This window comes from Athene noctua, chromosome 1 (genome assembly GCF_965140245.1).
Source record: "Athene noctua chromosome 1, bAthNoc1.hap1.1, whole genome shotgun sequence".
Lineage (NCBI taxonomy): Eukaryota > Metazoa > Chordata > Aves > Strigiformes > Strigidae > Athene > Athene noctua.
In genome coordinates this window covers 90,713,681-90,726,714 of record NC_134037.1, presented here as the reverse complement: position 1 = coordinate 90,726,714, position 13,034 = coordinate 90,713,681, and the positions used below count along the sequence as shown (strand labels likewise).

The 13,034-nt window shown below is 41.2% G+C and overlaps 1 protein-coding gene across 1 annotated transcript; it reads right to left on the bottom strand.

Annotated features, from left to right (window-relative positions):
* Positions 1-5,369: 5,369 nt before the first annotated feature.
* SULT6B1 (sulfotransferase family 6B member 1) lies at positions 5,370-13,023 on the bottom strand. The gene is made up of 8 exons (XM_074899557.1): positions 12,940-13,023; positions 12,591-12,841; positions 9,055-9,167; positions 8,717-8,806; positions 7,601-7,727; positions 6,851-6,945; positions 6,407-6,563; positions 5,370-5,500 (listed from the first exon to the last, which is right to left on the bottom strand). The coding sequence occupies exons 2-8, from the start codon at positions 12,790-12,792 to the stop codon at positions 5,370-5,372; spliced, it is 915 nt and encodes a 304-aa protein (XP_074755658.1). The 5' UTR covers positions 12,793-12,841; positions 12,940-13,023.
* Between the last annotated feature and the right edge of the window lie 11 nt (positions 13,024-13,034).

Here is a 13,034-nt window from a genome sequence, read left to right as displayed (position 1 = left end):
CCTCACTTTTAAAACACCAGGCCGTGTAGCACTGGACAGCCCAAGAGAGAAAAACCCTGTGGTGGGAGAGCCCCAGGCTGGCGGGCTGTGGCAGCCACGGAAGCCCCTGCTTTCCCACTGCTCCCGAGGTGAGGCGAGGTGAGAGGGGCTTTCCCTCCACAACCTCCCCTCAGCACGGCGAAGGCTCTGGGCTCACCTCTGATGGGACACTGCCAGGTGCCCCCACCCGATTTCGGGGGGACTGAGGCGCCGTCTCCACTGCTGCTCCTTGTTCTACTCCAGTTAACTCCTCTTGAGGCAGGGCCACCCTGTGTAATGGGGAGGCTATTTAATGACACCTTGGCGGAGACAGCCTTTACCAGGTCATGCCCCAGCTGCCCTGGGCACGGGCAGACCGGCCTCCAGGGCCTCCCTCACCTGCTGACATAAGCTCTCACTACCTCATGACCTCAGTGCATAAAGTTTCTATTTATATTCCCTCAGCACTATAACATTAAGGTAACTTTTCTCTGGTGATGCACAGAGAGCTGACTGTGTCTCTGGTACCACAACAGCAAGAAAAGTGAGTGTTCAAAAGCTTACACATTGCAAGTGAGGACAAACACAAGCAGCTTGCCAGGAAAAAAATAAATAAACAAAAAGAGAAACCGTATTCTAAATAAGTAAGAGTCAGGAAAAAAAATATTCCATGCTATCAGGAAAACACAGGGTGGGTTGTGGTGAGAGAGTAGAAAAAAAATGAAAATTGTAGTCAGCATAAATACTCGCCCAAAGAATGAAAGAAGAGACCAGCCCAGTCATCTGCAGAAGTTATTCTGATCACTATCTGAGCCTGCAGAAAATGAAGAGGGCAGGATATAGGCACTCCATTTTTGGTTGCTGGTTGTCTTTTTTTTAACATTTCCTGGGACATATGCCTAATGCCTAAGAGTATCTTGTATTTCATTTTTTCCTCCAAATATAAATACACTGCCTATGGATATATCAGGCATACTCAATAATGAAATTATGACTTAACTTACCTGCTGGGTGAAAGCTAATGAGTGTTCTAGTAATGAAACCAGCTTCACTGGCTTGTAAAATGCAAAACAGCAGGGAACTCACTGGAGACCTCACAAGCATATGTCAATAAGCTTACATTATTCACAAGTACACAAGCCTCCCAAGAGACTAGTTTTCCAGCCTCCTTTCATTTCCTGACTACTCCTGACTGCCTCACGTTTTGAGCAAAGACTCGCTTTCTTATGTTTTCTCAAGCCTCTAAAGTTTTTGCAGAAGCCAAACGATCATACTAAAAACCTTCTGCAAACTGAATATTTATCAGCTAATACTTCATATCAGCCAATATACAAGTATTACAAAGTGTGATAGAAATACAGGACAATTGTATCTATGACCAAAACCATCTGAACATAAATAACATTTTACCGGAGGGCTCCAGCAATGCACTCAGACACAGCACTGATACAGTGCTCTCATTCATAATATTGTTCTCTCTTTCTCTCCCTTGCATTAATCCTGGAAATAGTAACATCCATAACAATCACTGACTAATCTCATTTCAAGACTTCCAGTGTACATTGTCAAGATCTGCATTGTCTTAAGAGTAAAACCTAAGAAGGTATTAATCCCCATCAAAGCTGATCATTCAGCCAAAATTCAGATCAAAGTATTAGGACCTTAATAAAAAAAAAAACATTAGACTACAAGTCCAGGCATTTGCTATCATAACAAGATTGCGACGGCTGTATTTCATGTCCCACTTCATTATAAACCCATTTGGCATCCTTTCTAATAGCCAACCTGCCCTCAGAATAGAATTATCTGATCTTCCTGTGGATGTCATATGTGCCCTGTACTTTTACAGCACTTCTATTGTAATTCAACATTAATTATCTTTACAATTAAGGTACTGCGTAATGTTGTAATATGAAATGCTCGCAGCTTGTAAATGAGAAAACTGATCTCAGTTCTGTCTGCTTTGATCCCATTTTACTTCTATTGTAATTCAGTACCAGAATTCTTTTCCTTTTTGGTTGGGTTATTGACACCCTGAACACACACAAGCAAGCCATCTCTTGCATACAAAAGATACATTTATGCTTCTCTTTTCCAAGAAGACCTCCAATTTATCTTTTTCAATATCATTTTAATATACTTTCCTGCCTTATGGTTATTACTGAACACATCATAAGGGAAATGGAGGTGACAGAAGTACTAATAGAGCAGCATTTACCAGATACCATAAAAGTAGACATCATAAATACCTACAACTGCTGGAAAAATGGTAAGCGTGGAGCAGGTCACAAATACAGAATAAATGAAATCAGAACTGTGGTCGGGAAGTGGAAAAACACTCTTCTTTAGAAGCTGAATGATCCAACATATCCTTTAAATGTTGTGTATCAAAAATACCATTTAAAGTTTTACTGCTGAGTACCATAATAAAAAGAACAGTATAAAAGCAAAAAATATATGAAGTATAAAATATAGAAATGGAAAATACATATCCAAAATTGCTCCCTATATGTATGGCTGAAAGAATATATGACTGGTGATTTTCCACAGTGAGGAGTTTAATTTTTCTGCTGGGTTTGAATCTTTTGTTTAGTTTAGCTGCTGTCGATAACTGCAATCATTGTGGGCTACTGGATTTGACCTTCAGTGCCACCATCTCAAAGCACTTCACAGTGCCTTTTCATCCTGAATGTGCTTGAGTAAGGTACAAATTGTCCCTTTCTCCAGCAACATCATGTCTCACTTTCTTCCCTTTTACCCCACCACATAATTTTAACAGAACTGAACCTACAACACACAGAAAGCTGAAAAAAAATCAGTTGCCCCTCACACTCACTAGTCTTATACTCAATGTTCTTTAATGCTCATCATTAGCCGGCAATTACTGAGTATGAGAATATGCACTGAGAAGAACGTGCAGATCAGACTGAAGGAACTTAAGAATGAGACCTATAAAATATTTCCTCAGAGAGCTAAACAACCTCAGCTTAAATAACCTTGCTGATCAAAAGGTGTAAAAATTTAGGAGTCATTTATTTAGCATCTTGAGACAGGACTTCCTCTTGAACTGCCTGGAATATTTCATTGTAATCTTAAACTGATAAATACAGCAGTTTAAGTGGACAGGCTTGCTATTATTGATCTATCAGTAATTCAGGCAACCTACTTTAATAGGAACTAGTGCTCCTGTTTCAACATTATCCTCAGCCAAAGCCTTTTGAACTTCCTTTTACCAACTGCTTAGCAATGATCTTGACCTACTGCTGCAGCAGGTACAGCTGAGGTGAATAGCCAGGCTTTTTCCAGTGCCTATATAAAGCTTATAGGGAACCTCAGATTTGTTTGAGACAGCTTTAGCAACCTGAAACTTTCATTTGTTTAGTAGTAATCCACTTCATTCTGATACAGTTTGGGTTTGTGTGTTCTATATTGCTCTCCAATCCTCCTCAGTACCCCACTTTTGGTTTACTTATTTTAAATTATTACAGCTGTTAATTTTGAAAGCAAATTCACATCTTCTTCGATCCTTTCTTCCTACCATGCGAATGCCAGTCTTTGGGACACTGGCATCTTAGCTAGTCAACCTGAAGGACGAACAGCTGGAGGTTTTTTGCTCCATCAGTGAGCTGGATGCAGTTCTCACTGCTACAGCAAACATGGCTAGAACAGAAGAAAATTAATAGAGGATTATGCCAGGAGAGACAAACAAGACTTCGTGGAGATCTGGCTACAGAATGGTAGGACATTCCTAACTATGCATTGAAGTTAATGCCTTTGTCATGGTAGACTTTTAGAAAGGGATTCCCATTAGCACTGAATGACTAGGAGTTTGTTGCACTTACCATCAGCTAACAAAGCGTGCAGCAGAAGGTCTTACAGAATCCATCTGTATCAACACCTCAAGTACCCAATACTTGAGTTTTCAGGCTGGCTAAGCTATATTCTTTACCTAGCATTGCGGTAACAACCACTCCTTCTGGCAACACACGACAATTATTTGTCAGACAGAAGCTGACAAACTATAAGGAGGAAGACCGTAATCTCCCCGACTCGCTAAATTAGCAATAGTGTGCCCATTACCCGCATATTCCTTCTCTAGAGGAGTACCTTTTCCTTTGTATTCCTGCTCTTGGGAGATAAAGAAGTGCATCTGGTGGGAAAAACACCCAGCTGTCAAACAGTCAGCCTTTTACGAGACCATTCAATGTTCAGCTGTCTTGTGCACACACCAGTCTTCTGGCTCCACCAAAGGACAGCCATTCTGTTCTGGACAGTGGCACTTCAGATCTCTCAGAGAGATGTCCAGAACAAATTCACATCCTGTCTCTGAGATCCTGTATACTACTGTTAGGCATAAAGTAACCCAGGCAAAGCCAGATAGCCCAGGTAAAGGCTCCATTTCCAGAGTTATGCAAGAAGTACTTCTTTCTCTTATGTGTAAGAAGCCCCTTCTTTCACACAAATCAATCAACTGTTTACCAGTCCCCTGCCCTGATACCATAAAGTGACTTCCCCCTATTCCTGCCCAGCCAGGAGCTTCTTCATTCACTTTCTCAACATCCAAAGCAGGGTGGGTGCTCAGGAGTCCAAACCACCACGTGGACAAAACCTGGTGTTCTCAGCATAGGTTTCCAGTTTCCCCCGTGGGTAACCCTGCGTTGAGGTTAAGCCACAAAGCAAGCCACAACCAGGAGAGGGACTCCAACGTCCCTAAGTAAGTTCTGTCCAAGGCAATTTGTTCAGTTGCTCAGGAGGAGATCTCACACCACCAAACGAAAGAAAAATATTTTTGCCAAAAGGGGGAGAAAATTTCCACTGCTGAGTTCCTTTACCTTTCTCTCACATTTATCAGCACACAAAAAGTAGCAAAGACAAATACAAGGCCTTTTGAAATTTCATTTTATACTATGAACTTAGAAATTAAAATTATATGTGAATACTATGTGGACTTAGAAATTAAGAATCAAAATGACATTTCATGATTGTTTTAAAAAATCTCTTGGAAAATCACTTCCAACTTACTAAATACATTTCTAGCAATTTCAGCAGGTTTAACTACTGCATATATATTCCACACAGGATTCTACCAGGTAACTTGAAACCATAACTAAAAATCAGTGTTAAAAACCAAGTGAGGCCAAAGAACTACAGCTCATTTAAGAGAATCCAGTGAAGTCAATGGTATTAACTGCATGAGCAAGGATTGCTTGTGTAAGTTAAGACAGCAGAAACAGGTTTGCAAATTGCATGGATCTTCAAAATTTTTAAATCAGATATTGTCAGTTTCTGGTTTATTTCATAAAAGTGAACGAAAAGCAGCCTGAATATGAGGTTTTTTCTGTAAAGGAGGTTCAGATCTTGCAGTACACATCATATTTTAATTTCGCTCCCAGTTTAGTTCCTTCTAAGCACACTTTGAATTTGGCATCCATTTCCTGGTTCTGAGCTTCAGTGAAAAGATTTTTCCAGTCTCCAACAACACCTAGAAAATAAAGAAAAGTAAAATATTACCCTGGACTGAAAGGACCAAGGAGTATGATTTAAAACAAAAAACTACATAGTCTCTCATTATCATATTTCAGGATAATCCATTTTTTCTTTTTTTTTTCTTCCTGCAAGAAAAGAATCTTTGACCCAAGAAGACACTCTTATATTTGCCTTACATTTGGTGTCCTCAGAAGAATGTGAACATAAAGCAAACATATGAAGCTACTGGTCTGCCTTCATAGCTTTGGCATGTGCCTTGTGCAGCTGCAGAAGACCATAAAAGATGACCAGCAGCTGTGAAACCAACCCAGAAAGTTCAAAGATTTGGCTTTTAACTGCAAGAGTTTTGTGCACAGCAAGCAGACACTGCCCTAAACTGCAGTTCACCTTTAATCTAGATTTTGGAGAGCCCACAGTCCAAGGTTGTCTGAGTCTACAGCTCTAGCTTGATCCATGACTAAAAGACACAGCTCAATCTGTGGAGTTTCTAGATTCCATGTGTTGACTGAGGTTCATAGGCAATCACACAGGTTATTTAGAAAACCCAAGAGGAAACATCTGTGGAGGCACTCTGTAGACTAAGCGCCAGGCTATCCCCAGTACTCACAGAAGCCAAAATAACTCTTCTTTGTTTTAACTGGTGCTTACTGCATATCACAACTGAAGGGTGTGCTACTTGTAGGGCACTTCTGCTAATCACATTATATAGAGCTTTACCAAATGGTAAAGGCTCTTGTGATGAAATCAAGTGACAGCATCCTGAAGTATAATCGTTTTTTCTTAAACAACTCCCAACCTTGAAAATTTTACAGAAAGATTAACAATCTACTGATCCAAATTCCTGTCTGCCTAAGACACAGTGCTACCATTCACCACCCTGGCAAAATACAACCAAATTTACCTTTGCGGAAAAGAATTGAGCCAACAGCACCATGAGTCTCCTCTGCCTTATCCTTCACTGCCTGGAAAGTGGCCCTGTCTGCAATGGACTGGATCTGCTCTGCCGTTGGGGAGAATCCAAAGAATTCAGCTATCTGCTTTACACTGGCAGTCAGGTTCTGAAAGCAATATGGTGAAAGGGAGACACACAATATGCTTCCTCCAAAAAAGGAGTTACCCACTTGAGATGCGCATTGCCATCATCTATTAACTACATATTTTCCCTCACAGTATGTTTTCTGCATTACACTGGAGCTCAGCTTTTCTATAACCAGACTCATCTTGTCATGAAAATCAGCTTGATCTCGCTCTTTCAGAAACCTGTGCCTTTTGTTGTTAACTTCAGCACATTTCAAGGAATGGGCTCGGATGTGTTCTGCCTGTCAGTACACAGCATCTGTTTTACCTCTTTCAGGTCTTCATATATTATGATCATAGTATTCTCATCCTCAATGTGTTTGTTCCAGGTGACCGCATGATCAAAATAGGATCCCCAGCCAACTGTAAAGAAGAGAAAGAAACATCAATGTGACCTTCTCTTACTGGGTACTTTCTTCTCTCTGACTGAAGAATTGCCTTCTGTTGCCTATCAGTTACAGCAATGCAAAGAAACAGAACAGCCTGTCCTTTCCATGGTATCGTACTGTACAACAGAATGACAGAGGCTTTCTCTGGACTTTTGTAGGTAAATGGTTTCCACACAGAAATACAAATTTCACTATGTGCTTCCCCTCTGTTATTATATTGTCATTTAAACACCTCTTAAAAGCCAAAGCCAGACATCAGTCTAAATCTAAAATCTGAGTTGCTAATGAGGTGTGCAGAAACAGACAAGACAACAAACTGTCACTTCATTACCACTTCAGAACTGCAGTGTTTCCTCCAGGACTAGCGGCAGAATTCTGACCCAATGCCATTGTCAAGCTGCCATGCAACTCTCTCACCCTTGCCTGGAAGAGCAAAATACCCAGAAACAAAACATCTTTTGGACATTCTGGCATTCAGCTGCCTCCTTTATCGTGATGTATGGCCACCAGTAAACTAATTATGACACAGCTGTTTTCCCACTGGTCCCATTTAGTTGTTTTTAAATTTTGTGTGTGTGTGTGTGTGTGTGTGTTGCTTCTTCAGCTACACTCAGTAACTATAACAATACCTTTCCCATTCATGAACTCTGAGAAGAATTCATCCCAGGAGCTGTAACTGGGCACGCTTGACACATTGTTGTGGAAATGGAAAAATGAAACAGCTGTATCTTTAGCGTTTCGAAACAGCACTAGAATCTGGAGTGGGAAAAAGAGGTCAACAATTTTAGATCACTTATTTCCCCTAGCAACCAAAATAAGAGCATAAGCAAACATTCTGCAATCAATAACATACTAGGGGCTATAAAATATTTTATTAGTTAAGGCACAGAGAACAAATTTATAACATGATCATAATAAAGATCTTGTTACCGCTTCTAAGATTTGCTTATGTCATGAATCGATTGTAGAAAGAAGCAACTGCAAAAACTGTAATATTGTCACTGAATGCTACCCCATAACTACTTAAGACCTGGGAAATTATTAGGAACCACTTGCCAAACCCCTGCTAGGAAAAGCTCTGTTTGATTCTGCTTCAGGAAACCACATCTTATTACAATCATCTCCCATTTTTCAAAGCGTGCCAATAATGTACTTAAAATCCTGAGACCATAATCCTCAGAGAACTGTAAACACTTCTGAAAACGGGTTATACACATTAAATTTTTTGTTATACACGTTTTCTCATACAGGAAAAAATACCAGTGAAATGTTCAAGAAATCCTCATCCCTTAACCAATTATTTCCTTCATCAGTGGTACACCTCCTAAGTGCTATGTATCCACCATTATTCAGGAACCGAGTACCAGAAATATTGACATTTTAACAGTGTGACTCTTTGCAAGGGGACAACTACTGTCACAGAGATACTGCTGCCACATTCATTCCCACCATGGTTGTGTACAGAGAAAAATAGCATAAAAGAGGAAAGTGTGACACGCCAGCCATTTCTGAGCACTGCAACAGCCTCCAGATCTGTTCTTGTTTATGCCAACTACAGCACCCTTAAGGCTACTGTAAACTGTACAGGGTGCTAAGCCAGCCCAAGTGTCATGAGACTCCCACTGTTGCTTTCCCTCTGTGTCACCTGCTTGAGTGCAAGAAAACGATGTGGCCCCAAAATTACTCTTGCATGCTGGGACTACCAGAGAGATGAGGCTTGCTCCTGGAAAAAGAAGAAAGCCCACCTTGGCTTTGTTCTTGAAAATAGACTTGGGGAGGCAATCATAATTCAGATGTGTTGCCAAAATCCTTGGAGATGGAATCTGCTTCATCCTCTTTAGAAATAAACAGAACCATAAGTGAGAACAGGTTTATTACATGGGTGCAGCAATGATCTGTGAGAGTCGCCTGTGTGAAAAAAACCCTAATCAAAAGGCATTAGTCATCTGAGATTATCTGTTTTCTCCTCTCAGGAGAAATATCTTTACTTGCTGCATGACTTCATTTTAATAACTTGTGTGCGGGGGTGCAGGAGAGAGAAAACAACAGACTTTAAGTGGTTCAATAGTTTCTTTTCACTAACCTGATATTTATCTGGATCTCCACATTCAATAAATGGTAGTTCTGCACTTACAGGTTTACTCTGGATAGTTGTAAATATCAAATCACTTAAAATCTGGATAAGCCAGTTGACCCCTGCACCAAGAAACCCAGAGAACAAAATAAAACATATCAGAGGTTTATGTAAGATCTCAGAGCCTTCTCATTACATGGTTTAATTCAACAGAACAGACTGCCATCAAATGACAAATAACACTAAAGCTCTCAAACAATTATAAGCAAAAGAATGTTTTCCATTCATGAGAACCTCAACAGATTCTTAACTACGACCTTCTTGGCTCGCTTATAACTGGTATGTGGAAAGCCCTGGGGGCAGACCTGACTCTACGATGCACTTAACATCTTTTTAATATATTCACAAAACAGTCAGTGACAGACAATAAAGGGAGTTTTCCTGGCTTTTACAGAGAAACACCTGGTATGGATAGGAGAATGAAGGAATGAGCAAGGAGCTTCACTCTTTCTGCTGACAAAAACGTCTGCCTCTCTCTATTGCTCTGGGTCAAGGACGAAATGGAGTCACCTATTCAGTGTCACTGGCAGTGCTTGTCCTCATTTGTGCCTACTGCCGTCTCCATAAAGTGTATGTCAGAGTAAGTGCGAGAAGAGCTGTCACCCACTGGACACCTGCATCCCTCCCCACCCCTCACCCTTTGGAAGGGATCTTGCAGGAAAGCCTCCCCCATACAGCATCCCATTCCAGAGTGAGCCTGTGGCCAGCTCCTGGAGCTGCGCCGTGGTGCCTGCTTCCCCAAGGTTTCCAGGAATCACGTTTGCTCCACTGATGCTTTGCCGATTGCCAGCAGGACAACGCAAAGGAACAGCATGTTCACCTTGGCCCGCAGCACCCTCCTCATGTCCTTGTGGGGAGGCGCTTGGAAGGCTTCCCACTGGGCCCACGGGGATGGAGCTGCCGAGCTGCTGCCGCCTCCTGAATGCTGCGAGTCCCCTGTGAACGCAGCTGCCAGAGGCACAAGCAGAGAACGCACAATGCAAACAGCTTTAACCTCTCACGCTTTTAGTGGAAAGTTATTCCCAGAAAGGCGTAACTTCTACCCTATGTTATATAAAGTGCTTCAGGATGCCTGGATGGAAACAGCATGATAAACGTGTCATATTTATACAATGGTGTGGATACCATGTGTACACATCACACGATGTCTTATAATGCATACATACATTTATACACCATTCAATATCATATTTATATATGACATCATTTATATCACTCTCCCATTTACGCACAGATCAGAGTCAAAAACATTGAGTCCCCAAATCCGTGTCCTCATCTGCCCAGTATTAATTGCATGCGCACAAATATAAATTTCATTTTAAAGAAAAGCTACAAACGATAAAACGTAAAATTCCTAGTCTGTAAATCCCCTACTGGCTTCTTAACCGTGTGACGCGGCCCAAGGAACTACTGCACCCTGGGGCTCCATCATCCTTCACCCCTGCCTCAACAGTAGCTCTGTCAGAGTTTTCCTCTCCACTGCACACACCTGAGTTAGCGGAAACATTTTATATAGTGACACTCTGCTGTAACTTAACATTCATAATCCTTAAGAAGAAAAAGGAATGAGGACAACATTAAAACTTTGAGAGACAAATCTCTTGAAGGGCCTCAATGTGAGTCCTTCATCAGACATGTTCATGATCATCTAAACCTGGCAAATGCCAAACAGTTCGAGCCCTGCATGGAAAACACCTGAGAAGCTGGCAGAGGGAGCTAGACACCAGGCTCCCTTGGTTCAAGAGGGTAACAGGCTTGCAGAGAGATTTTTACTACTGTCTGGTGACATTATGGCTTGTGGGTCTGAGTGTTGCACCAAGGGGCAAGAGGGAACCTAGCAATTTCTGGTTTCAAACTAGGGTACCTAATCTTTCCTTTCCTTCTTTTTCCTCTGCTTTTTTTTTTACCCTCCCACTTCGCAAACTATAGCAAATTAGGACCAAAAAAAATCGATTTAGCACTGTTTCAGAGTATAAGAGCAAACATCCAAATGGGAAAAAATTCCGAAGATTTACCTGCAGATTGTAACTACACTGCACTGCATAAACACAGTATTTTTTCTCCCTCCTGCTTTCCCATTTCTTCCATGAAACCTCTCATACAAGTGTCTGACAGGTAACAGGGTGCTGCATTCCCCAGCAAACCACAGGGACCTGTGTACTCCCTCTCCTACTGACAACTGGCAGTGATCTTTGGTAGAATTGCCCCCTGAAGACCTACTGAAAACTGCCCGATATTAAGAGTGTGAGATCTCTATCTATTGATCCCTCCCCCTGAGCCGGAAAGCTTTACTGAGTTAATAAATCTCAGAGGTAATCAGCATCACAACTCCATCTCTGAACTCTTCCAAACTCTGTGAGAAATCAAAGCCAGGGCCAAGTTATGACAATGATCTTTTATGTCTTTATATGGTCCAACAAAACTCTGGACCCAAACCCAATGGAATTACAGACTCCTTAAAATAAAGATGCACATTTCACATTTTGTGCCAGCTCCCTCCTTTTGTATTTATATCCTCTCTTCTCTTGGTTCAGTGTCCCATCTCACAACTGCTATAAATTCACCCTAAACACTACAGGCACACTTCTTATGCCCCTAAATACACCACAGTTTCTTTCCAGATCGGAATTGACCAACAAGTGGAAATTCTATGTGCAGAATGAGACCCTGACCTAGGACTCTCTGGTTAGAGCCCAGCTTGACTGCACCCACTACCATGCTAGTGCAATGAAATCCTTCCCTGGACCCAAGTTTTCTCCAACAACCCTAAGCTTCTGCTGCTTGGGTCTCAAAGAAGAATCATATGCTTGGATAGGATTTCCTAGATTAGCAAAACCTTTCCCTTCCTTGTAAGTATCCATGTCACAACTGACATTTAATAAAACTGATCAAAATCAACTAGTTGGTTGGTTGGGGCTTTTTTCACTGTTGCACCTTTCCTTCTTTCTGAAAAGATTTAGCCTCTAAAAGATTTAAACTTCCAGTATGTCTCAGTCAATACCATTTGCAGTAACAAAACAAAAAACAATGCTGGTATTGAATAATGCCAAGAAACAGCTTATACTTTTGCAAGATGCTGTGCCATGTCACTTTCTACACTTTATTTAAAGAATCCAATGCATAACTTTATTGCTTTTGTACACTACACTACATTACTAACATGCTTTTCAGAATACAGTTTATCATACTGGCAGAGTTATCTCGCCCCACCGATATAAAAAAACTGTACTTTAATCTCACTTCTTCAGTCAAAAATATCTTTGAACACTGAAACTTTTCCTTTCAGAAACAAACCATATTAAAAAGCAGTGCAACATATTCCTTAAATAAGGTAAAGCAAGACAAAAACCTGCTGCCTCTCGGAGTAGAAATGCCCAATATCCTCATACAACATACAACTGCAATCGGTTGATTTTCCTTCTTATTGTGTCAGCTCATTAGTTAGAGTATTGCAGACTACAGCAAGCAATTTATAATGTATTCACCGCATTTGGGGTAGGACACCAGCACCATATCATCTCTTCGGGCTTCCAGGTTCTCCAGAGCTTGGAATGTTTCCACACTGCACACTGTGACAGGATACGGGGTTCCCCGGTAGGAGAACAGCAGATCCTTCAAGGTAAGCCCCTCAGACTTTGCCAACGCTTTATTTATCTCATCAACAAAGGCTTGTTTATCCTCAGCCATGTTTACCACCTCTGGGATGTGGAACTGTTAGCCTAACACAGTAGAGTGCCTTTAAATAGACATTTTAAAGTGGTGAAGTAGAAATCTTTGGCATTACCTCTGCCCTCCCCTGAATGTGATATGTTTCTTTTTCTCCTCCCTTCTCACCTTTCTGTAAATGGAAGCTGGGTTGATCCTGTCCACTTATAATCTACAGAGCAGGAATTACTTTAGTAAGAAATCCCACTGAGAGCAAGTAATAC

Coding starts and splice junctions, on each gene's coding strand:
- SULT6B1 (XM_074899557.1), bottom strand. CDS start 12,792: ATGGCTGAGGATAAACAAGCCTTTGTTGATGAGATAAATAAAGCGTTG. Junction 7,728..8,716: donor TTTTCAAGAACAAAGCCAAG/GTGGGCTTTCTT, acceptor TTCCCACTCCAG/ATTCTAGTGCTGTTTCGAAA. Junction 5,501..6,406: donor CTCAATTCTTTTCCGCAAAG/GTAAATTTGGTT, acceptor TTTATTTTCTAG/GTGTTGTTGGAGACTGGAAA.